The sequence below is a fragment of the Manis pentadactyla genome, chromosome 12 (genome assembly GCF_030020395.1).
Source record: "Manis pentadactyla isolate mManPen7 chromosome 12, mManPen7.hap1, whole genome shotgun sequence".
In the NCBI taxonomy this organism is placed as follows: Eukaryota; Metazoa; Chordata; class Mammalia; order Pholidota; family Manidae; genus Manis; species Manis pentadactyla.
This window is the reverse complement of record NC_080030.1, coordinates 25,366,627-25,386,314: the sequence shown is the minus strand read 5'-3', so window position 1 is coordinate 25,386,314 and position 19,688 is coordinate 25,366,627. Positions and strand designations below refer to the sequence as shown.

Here is a 19,688-nt window from a genome sequence, read left to right as displayed (position 1 = left end):
AAACAACCTCCCATCTATTCCCCCTCTGGCACAGCACCGCCATAGCAGGGGAGCAGCCTGAGAGCAGCTGCACCCACAGCAACAGCCCAGAGCCTCCTCCACACCCACCCAGGCTGGACTCAGAGGCCCTGCCAGTGTTTACAGACAGAGGAAGCTGGGACCAGGCTCTAAGTGTCACCATTCTTTCAGGAGAGCACACCTGGCACACCTGTCCCTCCCCACAGGGCTCTAAGTTGCCCTGACAGCTGCCCCACCCATGGCAACTCAGGAAATAAAACCAGAAGCTGCTTCGAGGAGGGCAAGGTGACCAGCAAGCAGGAAGGGACTTTGTTCTCCCAGCTAACACACGTGCCAACTGCCCACCACTACCTCTATAGCTGTGAAAAGGCAGAAGAATCTGTTCCAGTCCAGAGTCACCCAGACAACCCCTGAGAAGGAGCCCGAGGACAAAGATTTAATCGATATTCCTGAAAAAAAATTCAAAATAAAGGTCATAACCATGCTGATGGACCTGGAGAGAAATATGCAAGAGTCAAAGGATCAAGTAAGGAGGGAGAATACAGAAATAAAACAATCTCTGGAAGGACTTAAGAGCAGACTGGATGAGCTGGTAAAGGCAATTAATGGAATAGAAATCAGAGAACAGGGACACAGAGAAGCTGAGGCAGAGAGAGATAAAAGGATCTCCAGGAATGAAAGAATACTAAGAGAACTGTGTGACCAATCCAAATGGAACAATATTCACATTATAGGGATACCAGAAGAAGGAGAGAGAGAAAAATGGATAGAAAGTGTCTTTGAAGAAATAATTGCTGAAAACTTCCCCAAACTGGTAGAGGAAATTGCCTCTCAGACCATGGAAGCCCACAGAACTCCCAACAGAAGGGACCCAAGGAAGACAACACCAAGACACATAATAATTAAAATGGCAAAGATCAAGTGCAAGGACAGAGTATTAAAGGCAGCCAGAGAGCAAAAAGGTCACCTACAAAGGAAAATCCATCAGGCTATCATCAGACTTCTCAACAGAAATGTTACAGGCCAGAAGAGAATGGCATAATATATTTAATGCAATGAAACAGAAGGGCCTTGAACTAAGAATACTGTATCCAACACAATGATAAGTTGAGGGAATTTGCCTCCCACAAACCAACTCTACAGGATATTTTAAAGAGACTGATCTAGATGGAAGCACTCCAAAGGCAAAATAGATGACACCAGAGAAAATAAAATCACAGCAAAGAAAAAAGACCAACCAAATACTAAGTAAAGGCAAAAAGTAAAGTCAACTACTCAACAGAATAAAACACCTAACATATGAAGAATGGAGGAGGAAGAATAAGAAGGGAGACAAAATAAAGAATCATCAGACTGTGTTTATAATAGCTTAGTATGCGAGTTAAGTTAGACGCTTATATAGTAAAGATGCTACTCTTGAAACTTTGATAACCACAAATCTAAAGCCTGTAATGGCAATAAGTACATACCTTTCAATACTCACCCTAAATGTAAATGGACTGAATGCCCCAATCAAAAGACACAGAATAATAGAATAGATAAAAAAGCAAGACCCATATATATGCTGCTAACAAGAGACTCACATCAAACCCAAAGATAAACACAGACTAAAAGGAAAGGGATGGGAAAATATATTTTAGGCAAACAATAGGAAGAAAAAAGCAGGTGTTGCCGTACTAGTATCAGAGAAAATAGACTTCAAATCAAAGAAAGTAGCAAGAGATAAAGAAGGACATTGCATAATGATAAAGGGATCAGTCCAACAAGAGGATATAACGATTATAATTATATATGCACTGAATACAGGAGCACCAACATATGTGAAACAAATACAAACAGAATAAAAGGAGGAAATAGAATGCAATGCATTCATTTTAGGAGACTTCTATACACCTCTAACTTCTAAGGACAGATCCACCTGACAGAAAATAAGAACACAGAGGCACTGAACAAAGCACTTGAACAGATGAACCTAATAGACATCTGCAGAACTCTACTCCCAAAACAGCAGGACAAACATTCTTCTCATGTGCACACGGAACTTTTTCTAGAGTAGACGACATACCACAAAAAGAGCCTCAGTAAAGTCAAAAAGAGTGAAATTAAACAAACCAACTTCGCAGACAACAAAGGTATAAAACTAGAAATAAATTGTACAAAGAAAACAAAAAGGCTCACAAACACATGGAGGCTTAAAAACATGGTCCTAAATAACCAATGGATCAATGACCAAATTAAAATAGAGATCAAGCAATATATGGAGAAAAATGACAACAAAAGTACAAAGCCCCAACTTCTGTGGGACCCAGCGAAAGCACTTCTAAGAGGAAAGTATATAGCAATCCAGGCCTATTTAAAGAAGGAAAAACAATCCCAAATGAATGGGTCAAAGTCACAATTATTGAAATTGGAAAAAGAAGAACAAATGAGGCCCAAAGACAGCAGAAACATTAACATAATAAAGATCAGAGAAGAAATAAAGTTGAGAAGAATAAAACAATAGAAAAAAATCAATGAAACCAAGAGCTAGTTCTTTGAGAAAATAAACAAAATCGATAAGCCCCTAGCCAGACTTATTAAGAGAAAAAGAGAAACTAAACACATCAACAGAATCAGAAACGAGAAAGGAAAATCATGACGGACCCCACAGGAATACGAAGAATCATTAGAGAATATTATGAGAATCTATATGCTAACAAGCTGGGAAACCTAAAAGAAATGGACAATGCCCTACAAAAATACAACCTTCCAAGATTAACCAAGGAAGAAACAGAAAATCTAAACAGACCAATTACCAGCAACGAAATTGAAGTGGTAATCAAAACACTACCCAAGAACAAAACTCCTGGGCCAGATTGATTTACTGCAAAATTTAACCAGACATGCAGAGAAGACATAATAACAAGTCTTCTTAAAGTTTTCCAAAAAATAGAAGAGGAGGGAATACGTCCAGACTCATTCTATGGAGCCAGCATCACTCTAATACCAAAACCAGGCAAAGACCCTACCAAAAAGAAAATTACAGACCAATATCCCTGATGAACATAGTTGCAAAAATACTCAAAAAAATATTAGCAAACCAAATTCAAAAATACATCAAGAGGATCATACACCATGACCAAGTGGGATTTATCTCAGGGATGCAACAAGGGTACAACATTCGAAAATCCATCAACATCATCCACCATGTCAACAAAAAGAAGGACAAAAACCACATGATCATCTTCGTGGACACTTAAAAAGCATTCGAGAAAATTCAACATCTATTCATGATAGAAGCTCTCAACAGAATGGGTATAGAGGGCAAGTACCTTAATATAATAAAGACCATATATGATAAACGCACAGCCAACATCATAATTAACAATGAGAAGCTGAAAGCTTTTCCTCTAAAATTGGGAACAAGCCAGGGATGCCCACTCTCCCCACTGTTATTCAACATAGTACTGGAGATCCTAGCGACAGCAGTCAGACAAAACAAAGAAATACAAGGAATCCAGATTGGTAGAGAAGAAGTTAAACTGTCACTATTTGCAGATGACATGATATTGTACATAAAAATCCCTAAAGACTCCACTCCAAAACTACTAGAACTAATATCTTAACTCAGCAAAGTTGCAAGATACAAAAGTAATACACAGAAATCTGAGGCTTTCATATACACTAACAATGAACTAACAGAAAAAGAAATCAGGAAAACAATTCCATTCACAATTGCATCAAAAAGAATAAAATACCTAGGAATAAACCTAACCAAGAAAGTGAAAGATCTATACCCCAAAAACTACAAGACACTCTTAAGAGAAATTAAAGAGGACATTAACAAATGGAAACTCATCCCATGCCCTTGGATAGGAACAATTAATATTGTCAAAATGTCCATCCTGCCAAAGTAATATGCAGATTTAATGCAATCCCTATCAAATTACAAACAGCATTATTTAATGAACTAGAGCAAATAGTTCAAAAATTCATATGGAACCACCAAAGACCCTGAATAGCCAAAGCAATCCTGAGAAGGAAGAATACAGTGGGGGAGATCTCACTCTCCATCTTCAAGCTCTACTACAAAGCCACAGTAATCAAGACAATTTGGTACTGGCACAAGAACAGAGCCACAGACAAGTGGAACAAGATAGAGAGTCCAGATATTAACACAAACATATACGGTCAATTAATATATGGTAAAGGAGCCATGGACATACAATGGGGAAATGACAGCCTCTTCAACAGCTGGTGTTGGCAAAACTGGACAGCTACATGTAAGAGAATGAAACTGGATCATTGTCTAACTGCATAGACAAAAGTAAAATAGAAATGGATCAAAGACCAGAATGTAAGTTATGAAAGCATAAAACTCTTAGAAAAAAGCATAGGCAAAAATCTCTTGGACGTAACATGTGCGACTTCTTCATGAAAATATCTCCCCGGCAAGGGAAACAGAAAAAATGAACAAGTGGGACTATATCAAACTGAAAAGCTTCTGTACAGCAAAGGTTACCCCCAATAGCACAAAAAGGCATCCTTCGGTATAGGAGAATATATTCATTAATGACAGATCAAATAAAGAGTGGACATCCAAAATATGTAAAGAGCTTACGCAGCTCAACAAACAAAAAGTAAATAATCCAATTAAGAAATGGGCAGAGGAGCTGAACAGACACTTCTCCAAAGAAGTAATTCAGATGGTCAGCAGGCACATGAAAAGAAGCTCCACATCGCTAATCATCAGAGAAATGCAAATTAAAACCACAATGAGATATCATGTCATGCATGTAAGGATCGCCACCATCCAAAAGACAAACAACAACAAATGTTGACGAGGCTGTGGAGAAACGGGAACCCTCCTTCACTGCTGGCAGAAATGTAAATTAGTTCAACCATTGTGGAAAGCTGCATGGAGGTTCCTCAAAAAGCTCAAAATAGAAATACCATTTTGCCCATGAATTGCACTTCTAGGAATTTACCCTTAGAATACTGCAGCCCAGTTTGAAAAGTAAGATGCACCCCTACGTTTATCACCGCACTATTTACAATAGCCAAGAAATGGAAGCAACCTATGTGTCCATTGTAGATGAATGGATAAGGAAGATGTGGTAAATATACACAATGAATATTATTCAGATGTAATAAGAAAACAAATCCTACCATTCGCAACAACATGGATGGAGCTAGAGGGTATTATGCTCAGTGAAATAAGCCAGGCGGAGAAAGACAAGTACCAAATGATTTCACTCATATGTGGAGTATAAGAACAAATAAGAAACTGAAGGAACAAAACAGCAGCAGAAACACAGAACCCAAGAATGGAGTAACAGTTCCCAAAGGGAAAGGGACTGGGGAGGATGATGGGAAGGAAGGGATGTGGGGGGAAGGAAAGGAGGCATTACGATTAACATGTATAATGTGGAGGGTGGGCACAGGGAGGGCTGTACAACACAGAGAAGAGTTGTGATTCTACAGCATCTTAGTATGCTGATGGACAGGGACTGTAATGGGGTTTGTGGGGGGACTTGGTGATGGGGGTTGTCTAGCAAACATAATGTTCCTCATGTAATTGTAGATTAATGATACAAAAGAAAATTAGGAGCCTTAAATTTCAGTGAGCACTGATAAGTAGGCTATTGTAAACTGTTACTCTAGCATCCTTTAGATTGAGAAATTTGTGAATACATTTTATAATTTCTGGAACTGTGTGCTTTACAGCATAATCTCACTAAGCACAAAATATGTCTACACTTAGCAGAACTTTAAGATTTTAAGTTACTACAAAAATTCTCAGGCTGTAGGTAAGTACACACACTATAACCACAATTATTATTAAGATATTCACTTGCTACACTTAGTTTACTCTTTCTTAACAACTATGCTAGATTACTTACAAAACCTTTACTGAATATTAGATGAAGTCAAGCCTCCAAGCATTTTATTATTGAAAGATTTAGAAGATAACATCAACTTAAATAACTTTAGGTTAACAGGCAGCTGATAACTATAAGGACATGTCCATTTTAGTTCAACTTAAATTAGCATTAACGCTTAATATTTTCTATTAGAATTTTCTGGAAATTTTAGTGTGCCCAATTTTCACAAGTACCTATCTTTAAATCCATGTTTATTAATTTGAGGTAGAAACATATTTTTCCAGAGGTAGAAACATAGTTTTCATTTACACGCTTAGACACACAAACATACAGATTGAAACATAATGACTATAGTTAGCAACACTTTTTATAAAAGAACGTATACACAGACAGATAAACTGATATGAAGATTTGTTACTGATATCCAATTGCCTTCTTTCCTTTTAGCTTATTTGACTAAAAGTATCTCAGTTTTCAAGAATACACTCTAAGGGCAAGCAGGTTACCTAACTGGGTTAAGGTCTAGATGGCCCCAGACTAACAAAGGCAATGAAGGCTCTGTACTGATAGGGACTGTGTGTCCAGGGGGCTGGAAATGAAATGCAAGTACGATTCTAGCACCAGTCACATGAAGACAGGCTGTATTGTAAAAGATAAATTCCTTCTCTTTCAGGGAGTTTAGTTTAAAAACTTTCCAATTTTTGAGGATAATGATGAACCCAATAAGTAGAATAGATTACCACCAAAATAATTTAGAAAACTCCTTCCATATTGTAGTAGTCCTTAGGACTTTTGATTTTTTCTTTTCTTGCATTAAAATGAATTTGGCTGCATAACCTTATTATATTGTATACTTCTTTCAGGGGCCAGGCCTCTCTAATCAGAGACTTTGTATTGAGGCTAGGCTTGTGTTAAAAAGATAAGGCACTTTTTTAGGGTTTAGGGATCGAATTGCTCCCAGTTCCTCAGAATACATGCCAGAAGCGTATCTGGCTTTAACCTTAAAGAGGTTGCTCACACCTAGAAGAGAGAGAAGGACAGGTGTGTGACACCTGGTCGGCCTTTTTCTGTGTGGGCATCCCCTCACCTTGGAGCCCAGGTGACAGTGGTTACTCACCTCCTCTCCCAGGCCTACTGGACTTAACCACTCCTTAACCAGTGTGGCCTGCACCTTGCCTTAATTCCCGTCTTGCCTTCCCACTCAGCAAGAGTCACCTCGGAGCTCTGGATTTAGTGGGACCTTACCAGTGTGCTCTTACTTTATGCCTTCTGGGAGTTTTCCTGGTTTACTCGGCATGAGCTTTACTCATTCTTTGAGAGCACCCTGCCTGTCCTATAAGTGCAGGGACTGTGTGACCTCTGGCTGCCAGAGCCTTAGAGTCACAAGCTTGTTTTGATTCCCTAGGGCCACAGTAAAGGAAATACCTAGCCCCAGGATGATTGCCTCTAAGGAAGGGAGATCATTAGAATAGAGTTATTTACATGTTGAGCTCAGGGTTCAGTTTGATTACTTCACAGTCTTCATTTATATTACACTGTAGAAAGTAGTGCAGGCCTAAGAGGACTCCTTTGAATGAGGGGCAGGGGAACTTTTTCCAAGGCCAGAGATAAAATTCAGAAGCTGCCGCGGACATTTATGGGGCAGGCAATCTATACTCTTAAACACCAGTTTCTGCTACCGCATGGGAATTATCCTGCCAGTCACCCACTGTAAGAAATCTGATCTGTGAGACAAGAGGTCAGGAGTCATCTGATACTCTTGCACAGGTGGCAGCCTAGCCAGAGGTTCACTCAGCACCACCATCAAATGAATTGGCCCAAGCAGAGATCCAAGGATCACTGTCTACTAGTCAGGTCTGCCCTCGGAGTTTGCAGATTAGAACAGGAAAGTAGGAAATCAGCTCAGCCACTCCCTGACATTCCCCTTAATCTGGAGGCAGGGGATCAAGGAGTGGCAGACACCGGGAAACCTTTCACCTGAGACTTAAGACTGGTAGCCAACGCTAATCATCTTTTAAGTGGCTAACATGTGCCCAGACACATTTCATAAGATAAAGAGTACAGCATTAAGTCAGGAATAAGAGTGAAGCATGGACATTCTACCTTGCAGTGGTGAGCATTGGGTTCCATGAAATTAATGAAGATAGATGAGAGTTAGGGACATACCCTGCCTCACTAGGAGGCCAGGATGGCCTGAAAAAGCAGGTTGGAAATCAGAGCTAGACAGTCACTCCTCATGGATACCCAGTCGGGCTGTTGGGGTCTGATTCCAGACATGTGGATCTTTGAGTAGCAGCTGAAGTGTAGCCTCAGCCTAGACTCTCACAGTTGCCTACTGCTTTCCTCAGTCCCTCGTATCATCCCTCTGAAAGGGAATCCTGGCCTCCACTCAGGTGACATTCCCAGCTCCCAAGGGAGATGGGGGATCCACTGAGGGAGATGCAGGGGAACCTGTCAGTTGAGACTTTGAGAATGGCTACTGGGCGAGTCCCATTTAAGTGGCTGATGGGCCCCTGATGTTGTGTGCCATAGATGGCTTCCTTCTATAAGGACAGTGAAAGATAAGGCAGGCTTGCATGCTGGTACTCACCTCCAAAGTTACACCCCAAAGATGATTCCAGGGTTCTTGTTCATGATGCCAAAGAATGAGCTTCACAAACACTCAAGGTAGGAGATCAAGGTACATGTTTTTATTTAGAAATAAAGTGACAGGAAAGAGCTCCTGGCTCGTGCCAAGAGGGGACAAAAGAGCCCGTGATGGTGCATTGTCTAGGGATTTTATAGGCAATTGAGGATTTGGGGGAACATGAAAAAAAGGCTTAGGGATGTGGACTTGCATCTCCTGCCCTGCCCTCAAGGTGGGCTGGGCTATTGTCTGTCTGCTAGGGCTCTTTACAGTGAAGTCGCAGGTTATGCTGATATACCCTTGAGGAATACTCAAACATTCCAGGCCAAGTTGCTCCTGGCCTTTGACCTTCAACTGATCTCACTGAAGATGTCTATATTTTTGTCTGGTATCTTTCCCTAGAGAATTAGGGTGACATTGACTTTGCATTATGCTTAACACAGAGTTTCAATAGGCACTTCTTCGCCCATTGTTACATTGCTCTGACTGTAAATATTCCACTCTGCTTTTCTCAGAGGCCCTCACCCTACTCTGTCTAAGCCCATGGTCCCTGTCTCACTAAGACCAGGCAAGATATTCTGGAAATGTTACAATTTTACCCATACAGAACAATCAATGTTTCTGCACAAATATGTATGTCTCTTCAACCATATCTGGTTACCTAGAAGGGAACCTCAATACAGTCATTTGTTATTAAATTTACCTTAAACTTTGATCATGAGTGCTCTTCTTTAATATCAGATGATATGCCAAATATAAAATCAGCAGAGTATTATAATTGTTCCTCAGTTGTGTTTGATTTGATATGGTAACAGTTATCTATTGCTGCATTACACATGTTGTCAAATGAGGTAGAACAATACCTTTCATCTCCCTCTGTCTCTTCTTGAGGTTTCTGTTCTTGTGTGACTTCATTTGAAAATTCTGCCTACACAGCAACTAAAACTAGAACACCCTATTCACTCCTTCATCCCTGCATTCCTCTGCTTCATAATGGTGCCAGCAGCTGCATCTGGGTAGGTGTTTCCCAGCACACTAGGTGAAACCACAACCCAGACCGGGGAGGCCTATTGAGTCCTGTCTGAAAAGAACTCTCAATTGATCAGGTCAAACAAGTGCTGGCAAGAAAGGAATGCATTAAAGCAAGAGCAGAAGCAAATGTCAGCAGGCACACAGGCAGTAGTAGAGTAAGGAAGATCAGAGTGAGAAAAGGGAAGTTAATTAAACTCCTGCTCTACATAGGGAAAATCCCTTGCCAACTTCTAAAGCCAGGGTCAACTGGCATCCAGTTTCTGCTTGATCTACATGGTGTGGGAAACCACTCCAGAATTTGGGGGATCCATGGAGAATTGGATGCAGTGTGTTTATGTTCTGAGAACTTCCACTTTCTTATAGGACTGAAATAAAACAGGGAGAGAGAATGGATTGTGTTTAGATTAGAAAGATAAGGGTAGCAACAAAGTGACATAGACATTTACCATGGAGGTGGAAGTCAGAGAGTTCTCATTATCATTACAAAAGTTCAGAGATAAGTTCAATAAGGTTACACAATAAGAATATTTATTTGAAAAGACAGTACACACTCAGAAGTGTGGGCAACTTACGACAGAAGGTGCACTTAAGGGTTTGGTTTTGCAGGTTTACATGGCCTTTTGGGTAGTGGTCAGCATAAGGCATAGTGTATACAGGTGATTCATAATTCATTTGAAGTTTTGTCTTAAGAATAAGGTTATTTAGGTAACAGATTTAAGCATAATACCTCATAGGCTCATTTAAACTTTGGAGGTCTATCTCTTGTCCTGTTTACAAAGTTACTTAACTAAAGAAGGGACTAGAAGAAGGGAAAGAACAGCATATAGATTAAGTTGAGAAATATCTGGGCATTTTTCACAAGTAAAGCAGATTTCACAATGGCATGACCTTTGTCCTATTTCACTGCTCCACCTCAATAACACGTGTAACCCTCTGAAGTTATAATTTTATTATTTGTTTGTATATTCTTTCACTATCTTTAGATTATATGGACCTTTGTTTTTCAGGCCCTGTAATCCTTGGCTAGAGAATTCTTAGCATAACAGCACTCAATTTATATTCCTGAAATAATAAATACTTTATCATTAAAATTCTAGTATACATGACCCCTTAGGGAAAAAACTGAATGACAAAAAAAATTCAGTGTCAGTAACAGCAGGTGGGAATCACATAAAGGGGATCATATGTATACAAATTATCAAAATTAATTTCTTGACTGGAGAATACAAATTTATAGCACCTCAAACAAGTGAGTAATGCAAGTTTGTGTGAAATTAGTCATATTTTCCTCTTTCCAGATAGTCATCTCTTCCACACTGAACCAAGTGATTATACACAAATTTTAGGGTTTCTTCTTCTGAAACTTTTGTAGGATCCAGAACTGCAGCCCCCTCCTATTTGTGGTTTTCCTCTCCACATACCTGATCACTGTGTTTGGGAACCTGCTCATCATCCTGGCTGTCAGCTCACATCAATTAACTCTATTTCTATATGGATTTTTATCTACTTTTACAGAAAAAAAGGGTATAAATGGTAATAGATGTCATTTACTTCTGCTGTTCTTAAATCCACATATTATACTCTATTTTCTTTCCAGTTAGAAGGCGTATCCCCTATAGTGCTCCATACAAGTCAGCTACCTGTGCTCTATATCTTACACTTATCAGTGCACCATAAATTCTTTTCATTCTGATGCATTATAGTATAATCACATACTATAAACTGCACATATTTAAAATTAAAGCTGCACAATTGGATGAATTAAAGAAGCCACACAAAAATTACAAATCATGTTGCATGTTTCCATTTGTGTATCATTCAAGAAAATGCACAACTTTAATGAATTTTTTTGGTTAATTTATCCTTGGGCCTTAACTTCCTTATTTCTGAAGGTAAATTTGGACACTAAATATAACCTCATACAAATGTTGTAAGAAATAAGTCAAATGCGGACACATAGTTTTTGATGCCAGAGAAAATGTTCCCAGGTAAAGATGTGTATATTTACATGGGTATTTATTTTTACACATTTTTATCTCAAACAAAGACATACAAAAAATGTTTGCATACATAAAGGTATGCAAACACAAGATTCATTCATAATCTCATATTTTATATTTAAGGGAAATGAGAAAAAGTTGAAGATAGACATGAAAAGAATGTTTGAATTAATGTGGAATTAAAGGAATGTAAAAATTTAGACACAAGTTATTGAATTAAATAATAGACAAATGTAAAATATGAAAACATTTTCCTATCTTAATACCAGAAAGGCATCAAAATCTGAAGCCATTTATGTTTGTTCAATGTGAAATTCTCTACCGAAGAGGCTGAGTTTATATTTATATTCGCTCTCTTAAGGTGAGATTACAACACAAAATGCCTTTATCAAGGGAATGCTAAATGACATTATAATTGAGAAGCATGATCACAGTTTCCTGAAATATGTGGACACATTTTCTTTATGTCAGAGAAAATGGATAATTTTATCCACGTTTCACTTATTTCTTGCATTTGTATAAAGGTATATTTACTGTCCCAATTCACCTTCAGAAATAAAGGAATTGAGGCATAGGGATTAAAGTTTTAATAATAAAATTACTGGATAAATGTGTGTGTTAATTCCTATGCTAATGTAAATTCGCCATGCTAGTAATTTAAACAGATGTACACTTTTATAATTCTGAAAGTCAGAAGCCTGAAATGTTTCTCCTTGGGCAAAAATTAATTTGTTTGCATGTCTGGGCTCCTTCTGGAGACTACAGAGAAGAATCTATTTACTTTCCTATTACAAGCTTAGATTACAGTGCAAAAAATAATCTAACTGTATTCCTAATGGTTAATAAATAGTTCAAAATGAGGGCCTAAATCACATCTTATAACTTCTGATACAAATACCAAATTCTTCATTGTTTGGCAAAGATGTCATGAAGCCAAGGTTTATATAAAAGAAATAAATTCTTCCCCACTGAAATGGAAAAATAGCAATTTTGTGTAGATATTAGTGTCTATGTATACACCATAAATTGGTATTTTGAAGATTAGAGGCATCAAATCCAGATTATTCAGTCTTAGATTTTGAAAAAAAAATTAAAACAGGTTTGGGATGTGGTGCCTATAGTTTAGAACTCTGGAAGCCAGCAAAATTCATGAAGAAAAGACTTAAAAAAAAACAAGATTCTTTTGATTCATACCTGGTCTGTTGGGAACCAAAAATCTCCAGGAAAACTTTCCTTTTCACTCAGACCAGTTTCCCACAGGAATGTGCTTGGAGGCAGAAGCAACAAGAGGGAAATATGCCTAATTAGCAGACCAGGAGCTCTAATATCTCTTCAGCTGCAGCCCCTCAGCATGTGCCATCTTGAACTGAGCAAGATCTGGTTGTTTCTTTTGAGTTTTAATTTGACTCTGGGACTGATGTTTCATGTCCTCCCACAATCTTGTTGGGAAAGAGCTTCAGTCTCCATCCTACATCATTCAGGAGGGATTTGGAATTCCACCCAGAGACTGTCAGCATTCAGACAGGTGAGTCAAAGATCCCAGTAGGTAATGCAGGAAATGGTCAGAGAGGATCAAAACCAGCACATATATGTGAGGAGAGTGAGAGCTACCAGCCTAGCCCAAGGTCTGGAGATGTCTATAATTGTTTGCTTCCGGATTAACTAACTAACCAATTTATTTACTGTGCTAAAAGGAGGGGTGAACACTGAACTCAGTAACACATGGATTATTGTTGACAACTAAGGGACGGAAGTCCAGTTAGACAAGGAAATTGAATGAATAAAGCACACCTAGTAGAAGTAGAACTAATTCAAAGTGTGTTACAGTTAAAGAGAGTAGGAAAATAAAGGATTAGGTGTGGAGGATGTCCAGTGAAGTGAGAGCATTTCTTTTTTATTTTTAAGATCGTGTATATTCAATGATGTTTCTATATTTAAAAGCTCCAGACCAGTGTATTCTTTGCAAATACCACCTTGCAAGATCAGTTTATGAGACATTAATTTGACAGCATCTCCTCTCACTTTGGGTGTTCAGTGAAGGAAATTTTATTAGTTTGTTAAAACGTGGTGTGCTGAATATATTTGTAATTATTTCATTAGCTGTGATGCTGAATATACTTGTGTTGTTCATTTCTATATTGTTAATTATACAAGCTCTTTGGAGGTGTATAGTGGTGTCAGAGTTTTTTTATTCCTGTTTTGGCTGCAGTCTTTGAAACAAAGAATTGGAGTTTCTGAATCAACTTTACTTTTGCCACCACTGACTTCTATTAGGTATGAATAGCTGCCTATTAGGTGAATCGTGAGTGTGTATTAGTTGTGTGGGGTGACATCTGTCACTCAATCATATGCATTCTCCCCATTGCTTTTTATTTTCCTTACTGAAAAGTTCAGTTACTTAAATATTCGCTTGTAAATCCTTCCTATAACCAAAAAGGAAAGAAATGTTCTTTACAATATCTAGTGCTAATAAATCACCACTTATGCATGTTTCCATTTTTTTATATCTCTATTATTCCTTATTGGTCTTTTTGGAATTTTGTGATTAAATCTAGTTCTAAAATTACATTATCTTTGCCCAATCATGTAAAAGGCATTTTTACTTAGATTTGAAGATCACCTTTCCCCTCCATGAACATATTTGAAACCATTTATCTTCATATAAGATGAAATTATAACTTAGATACTGCTTCCTTCAGAACTTCAAAGACCCTTCTGTTATATTTTTATTTTGAAATCTTGGAAAATTTAACATGGAATTACTGATTCATGTATATACTATTAAATGATTATTATAGTTCAATATTTTAATATAGTATAAAACCACTCTATTTATACTCTATTTACTATTTTTCTGTCTCTACCATTGTCTGGTGTTATAACTCTTACCTTTTTAAAACTTGTTTCCTTCTAAGTGTGCTTACTTTCATACTCCTTTTTGAAAAAATGCAGTAAACATTGCAAGTGAAAGTCTTACTCCTTTGGTGTTGCATAAAGGTGAAGTCACAATGCAATGACATAAAGGGATGCATGATACAAAATCCTCAGGCATAAATCTTATAAGAAAGTTATTCAGGTTTAGCAGATGGAGTGCCCTGCTGTGTGCAGAATTTTATAGATGATGGCCTCAAGTGAATTTTCCATGTTGTAAAAAGGCCAGAACTGGGATTAGAGTGTGCTTTTTGCACTTGTTAAAAAGGATATAAAACACAACACCCAGAAATATCTAAGAATCAATACCTTATTAAAAATATGAGAAAGGGACTTTCTTACCCCCATTAGATGATGTAAAACCAATATATATTGTATTTCAACTATATTTCAATAAATAAATAATAAATAAATAAAAATGGTCAAATATACATGGAATAGGCACAGAAAACACATCTTCCACTGCTTTGGTGAAGTGCTGGTTTATTCCCTCAGCATGGTCTTGTCTTGGAAAGCAGAGTCAGTAGGGAAATTGAAACCCTAAAGGTAGCATTATTTTGTCTTCTAACCAAATTCATCTTTGCTGAACAGGTAGGAGGTATAATAAGAGTTGTAATGTAGCCAGAATACCAGGATGCTTTTTATTCCTTGCATTCTCTAAGGTAACCCTGAACTATCAGACTTTTTTCCACCCATTTATTTTTTTTCTCTCCCTCCTTCCTTACCTCTATTTTTATGTTTATTAAAAATATTTTTTTGTGTTTGTTTAAATCAAGGGAAGAAAATGAGCATACTAGTCTGGTTCCTCAATTTTATATGGTCATGGAAGCCTACTAATTTGAATTTCAGATCCCATTTCTATATTCTTTATGAGAATGACCAGCTTGTGTTACATCCCTCCTAGCTTAATCATTGGGCCTGGAAGTGAGAAAGGCATGATAAAAGCACAGTCCAGGCTGCCATGGTGTGTGCATGTGTGGACATGCATGCATGTGTGCACCTTTTGGATTTAAGAAGTCCTCAGTGCAGGGCACATTGGCTCAAATATTCAAGATAACCCTTATAACACAGAGGCCAGTACAAAAACAACAGATTGAGGGGATTTATTTCGATGTACAGGGATACATTTGCAACAAGACTGATGAAGTACAAGAGATATATAGTTTGGGAAAGTGACTCCCTCTGTCTTCAAGTTTAACCAATAGAAAACTACCTCTTTCTTTGATATCTTCTGACACCATCTCTAATCACCCTTTAATTACTCCTCCCAAACATGATTCCCTTTTTAGACTTGAAAAGCTGAAAGTAGTATTGTCCTCAGAGAATTTTCAGTGGCCATTCCCTGTGCCAGGCATGCACTACCCAATATGCTCATGCTACTTCCCTCCCCTCCTGAGGTCTCTGTTCAAATGTCACCTTGTTTGTAGATCTTGATTAAACATCAATAAACAATAACACTTCTATCTACTCTCTTCTTAAAAACCTTTTTTTCCTTCAAAGCACTTGTTTCATCTGACCCATTATATAATATTTTTATTTGTTTATATTTTTTCACCATCAGTGCCTTGTAGGGGCTTTTGTTTGCCAGCACACTGTACTTATGGCTTAGATGGTGGCTGGAGCATATATGGCAATCAACATATCTTCTTCAAATGCATTACATCTACGGGGAAATGCTGAGAACGGGTTAAAAATGCCTGATTAGAAATGAAATACAGGATCTTTGAAAGGGCACAAATCCATATACAAAAGACTGAAGTTAATTTATTGGCTACAAAATGTGGATTATAGCTGTCCAACTGTGTAATTTCATTTGTCTGAAAATTAATTATGTATTTTCCTCTTTTTTGGTAGTCAGTCCACCAATATGGAACCAGGAAATGATACACAGATTTCAGAATTTCTTCTTATGGGTATTTCAGTGAAACTAGAACTGCAGTCCCTCCTACTTGGGCTTTTCCTCTCTATGTACTTGATCACTGTGTTTGGGAACCTGCTCATCATCCTGGCTGTCAGTGCAGACTCCCACCTGCTCACACCCATGTACTTCTTCCTCTGCAACCTGTCCTTCGTTGACATCTGCCTCACCTCCACTATCATCCCCAAGATGCTGCTGAACATACAGACCCAGAGCAAAGCCATAACCTATGCAGGCTTCATCAGCCAGATGTACTTTTTCCTATTCTTTGCAGGACTGGATGACTTCCTCCTGACAGTGATGGCCTATGACCGTTATGTGGTCATCTGTCACCCCCTTCACTATACAGTCATTGTGAACCCCCAGCTCTGTGGACTTCTTGTTCTGCTGTCCTGGACTGTGAGCTTTATGCATTCCTTGTTACAAAGCTTAATGGTGTTGGATCTGCCCTTCTGTGGCAAGTTGGAAATCCCCCACTTTTTCTGTGAACTCAATCAGATACTCCAACTGGCCTGTTCAGGCACAATTCTTAATAACATAGTGATATATATTGTATCATGCTTGCTAGGTGGTGGTCCCATGGCTGGGATCCTTTACTCTTACTCTAAGATAGTTTCTTCCATATGTGGAGTCTCATCAGCTCAGGGAAAGTATAAAGCATTTTCCACCTGTGCTTCTCACATCTCTGTTGTCACCCTATTTTATTGTACTAGCCTAGGTGTGTACCTCAGTTCTGCTGTTACCTCCAGCTCACCCTCAAGTGCTACAGCCTCAGTGATGTACACTGTGGTCACGCCCATGCTGAACCCCTTCATCTACAGCCTAAGGAACAAAGACATAAAGGGGGCTCTGAAAAGACTCATTGTGAAGGAAACTAAGGGTCAATAGCCCCTAGGACTGAAGACATGCATGTTATGGCTGAGATCACATGGCTAGAATCAGAATGTGATTATTTGACCAGAAAATGGACATAGTATAGTTCTTTCTTTTTCTTTCCTGGAACTTCCATTTCTTTGACCTCAATTCCTGTGCTACACTTATATGACTCACTTTATTAGAGTTCTCTCTTTCTGATAATATACAACAGTTCTTCTCTTTGTTGTTTTCTTAGTTTCCCAGATATATTTCCAACTATGGATCTGAAATATTTGGCATTTTCCATATTTCTGATGAGACTATGAAGATTTTAAAAATAATTTTTCTCAAGTAATGTATAATACCAAATCATTTTTATTCTGTTTTCATAAAAGAATCACTGTTCATTTTGTTGCTACGATGAAAAAAATACATGATGACCAAGACTGTTCATATAATTTTATCATAGAATAATATCTGAGACCATTGTGTTCAGTTATATGCCTGACATTATTTTTCATGTCATTATCACAACTTCTTTTCCTGACAATCTATAATTTATTCCCTCATGACTATGTTTTTTATTCCTCATTAGGACCTCCTCTTTCAGTTTGTCCACAATGCCTGTCAAAGCCACTGGCTAAAATTATCATACTTTACTGCTATTAGAGTCTACGTGGATACACAAATTCAATAAGAAGGCTGATTATATGGTTTTAAAGTCAAAGAAGATTGAAAATATGAATAAGCAAAATTTGAAGTTATATTTTTAATTTCTACACAGGTATTTCTTTTCCATGCTGTATATCTACTCATTCATGTATGTAATGCCAGTGTCCATGTGTAAGAGGGTATATTCACTGGTTTCATTTTTATGCTATTTCATTGACATATTCCTGTCTCTGCTTTAACACTTCTGATGATGCCTACAAATATGATTCCTTCTTTTAAATGAAATTCACCCCCACTTCTAAATCTTGTCTTAACCACTAAAGGGACATTGAGTGAATGAATAACAGCATCATGCACTTTCATTTCCATTTTTCTCAGAAATCTCTTTAATATTTATAGTTAAAGAAGGACTCAAATAAGAGCCTGACTTCACATGTCTAGCCATGTGATTTAAGGTCACCATTTTTCTACACACATTCATATCCTTCTACCTTTCCTAGACATCTGCAAAGAACATCCAGGTAGTCATTTTTAATGTAGTTACTTGAAATAACTTTGAATAATAGGGTATCAGAAATTAACAAATATCAGGAAAAATGCCAAAATAAGGAGGAACAGATTATTATAATTTCCCTGTTTTCTTTGCTAGGATTACTGTGTCAGTCAGCTATTGCTGCATAACAAGTCATCCTAACATCAAATGGTTTAACAGAATACCTTCATTACCAAAATGGATCATATTATAGGAAGTAGTTCTGACCTCTATTGGGCTCCTCATGGATCTGAAGTCAAATGCCTTTTTCTACATTGTGTATCTAAAGCTGTTCCATGATGGGGTGTGTGACTATAGTGCATTTTTATTTGAATTGATATGTGGTCATTTATTTACCATATATTCTTATATATTGTAAAGAACCAATATATGGTCCACTTATATATGTCAGCTAATCCATTTTACAGAAAATAAATGCAATTCTCAAATGTGAATTTCCTTAATTCTACTACTTCTTTATCCATATTTGAAGTTTTCTTTCTTCCCAGGTAGGAAAAGTCCCTCATACATGTTTATGACTCAGTTACCTGTGCTCTAGATCCTATTTTGAGCTATGCACCTTTAGATTTTTCTCCTTTAAACTAATTTGTGAGAGTGTAATAACAGAATAAGTAATTCATTTTAAAAGCACAATTTGATGAATTAAATGAGCCATACAAAGATTAAGTTCATATCCTGGATTGTTGTATTTTTATGTAATTTGAGTGAGTGTACAATAAGCCTTAGCTGCTTTGTTATGGATTGTAAGAATTTTAATCACCTTGAAACTCACTTCCCATATATACAAAAGTTATATATGTAATAAATTTATCTTCACATGGATTTTGTGAGTTGTAAATGAAATGTGTCAAAATACTTTCATGAATCCCCCCTCAAAAACGTTCAGGAGTAATAGGTGTGTATATTTATATGTGTGTATTTCTACAAATTTGTATTTCAAATAAGCACACTCACACATATATATGTACACACTGACTAATTTTTAACCCCATTATGTTGAAAGAAACCTTGAGAGAATGTTGGAGAGGAAAGAAATGAAATGAAGGTAAGTCTGAATTACTACAAAAAAGACTAGGAATTTTGACACAAAAATTTAAAGTAGAATGGGTGACCTTAATTGTCATAATGATTTACTTTTCCTATCTAAATATCCTAAATGTCTTATATTCAGAACCACATTTCCATTTACGCCATTGTAAATTCTCAATATCAGCTATAA

General features: G+C 37.5%; 1 protein-coding gene across 1 annotated transcript; it reads left to right on the top strand.

The window, feature by feature from the left end:
• Positions 1 to 16,437: 16,437 nt before the first annotated feature.
• Positions 16,438 to 17,423, top strand: LOC130680118 (olfactory receptor 7A10-like). Its single transcript, XM_057490241.1, has 2 exons — positions 16,438 to 16,785; positions 17,071 to 17,423. The coding sequence occupies exons 1-2, from the start codon at positions 16,438 to 16,440 to the stop codon at positions 17,275 to 17,277; spliced, it is 555 nt and encodes a 184-aa protein (XP_057346224.1). The 3' UTR covers positions 17,278 to 17,423.
• Positions 17,424 to 19,688: the final 2,265 nt, after the last annotated feature.

What these genes read in the sequence shown, in the direction of transcription:
- LOC130680118 (XM_057490241.1), top strand. Translation starts at nt 16,438, where the DNA reads ATGTACTTGATCACTGTGTTTGGGAACCTGCTCATCATCCTGGCTGTC. An exon ending in TTCTTGTTCTGCTGTCCTGG is followed by an intron (nt 16,786 to 17,070) that starts ACTGTGAGCTTT and finishes TGTGCTTCTCAC; the next exon opens with ATCTCTGTTGTCACCCTATT.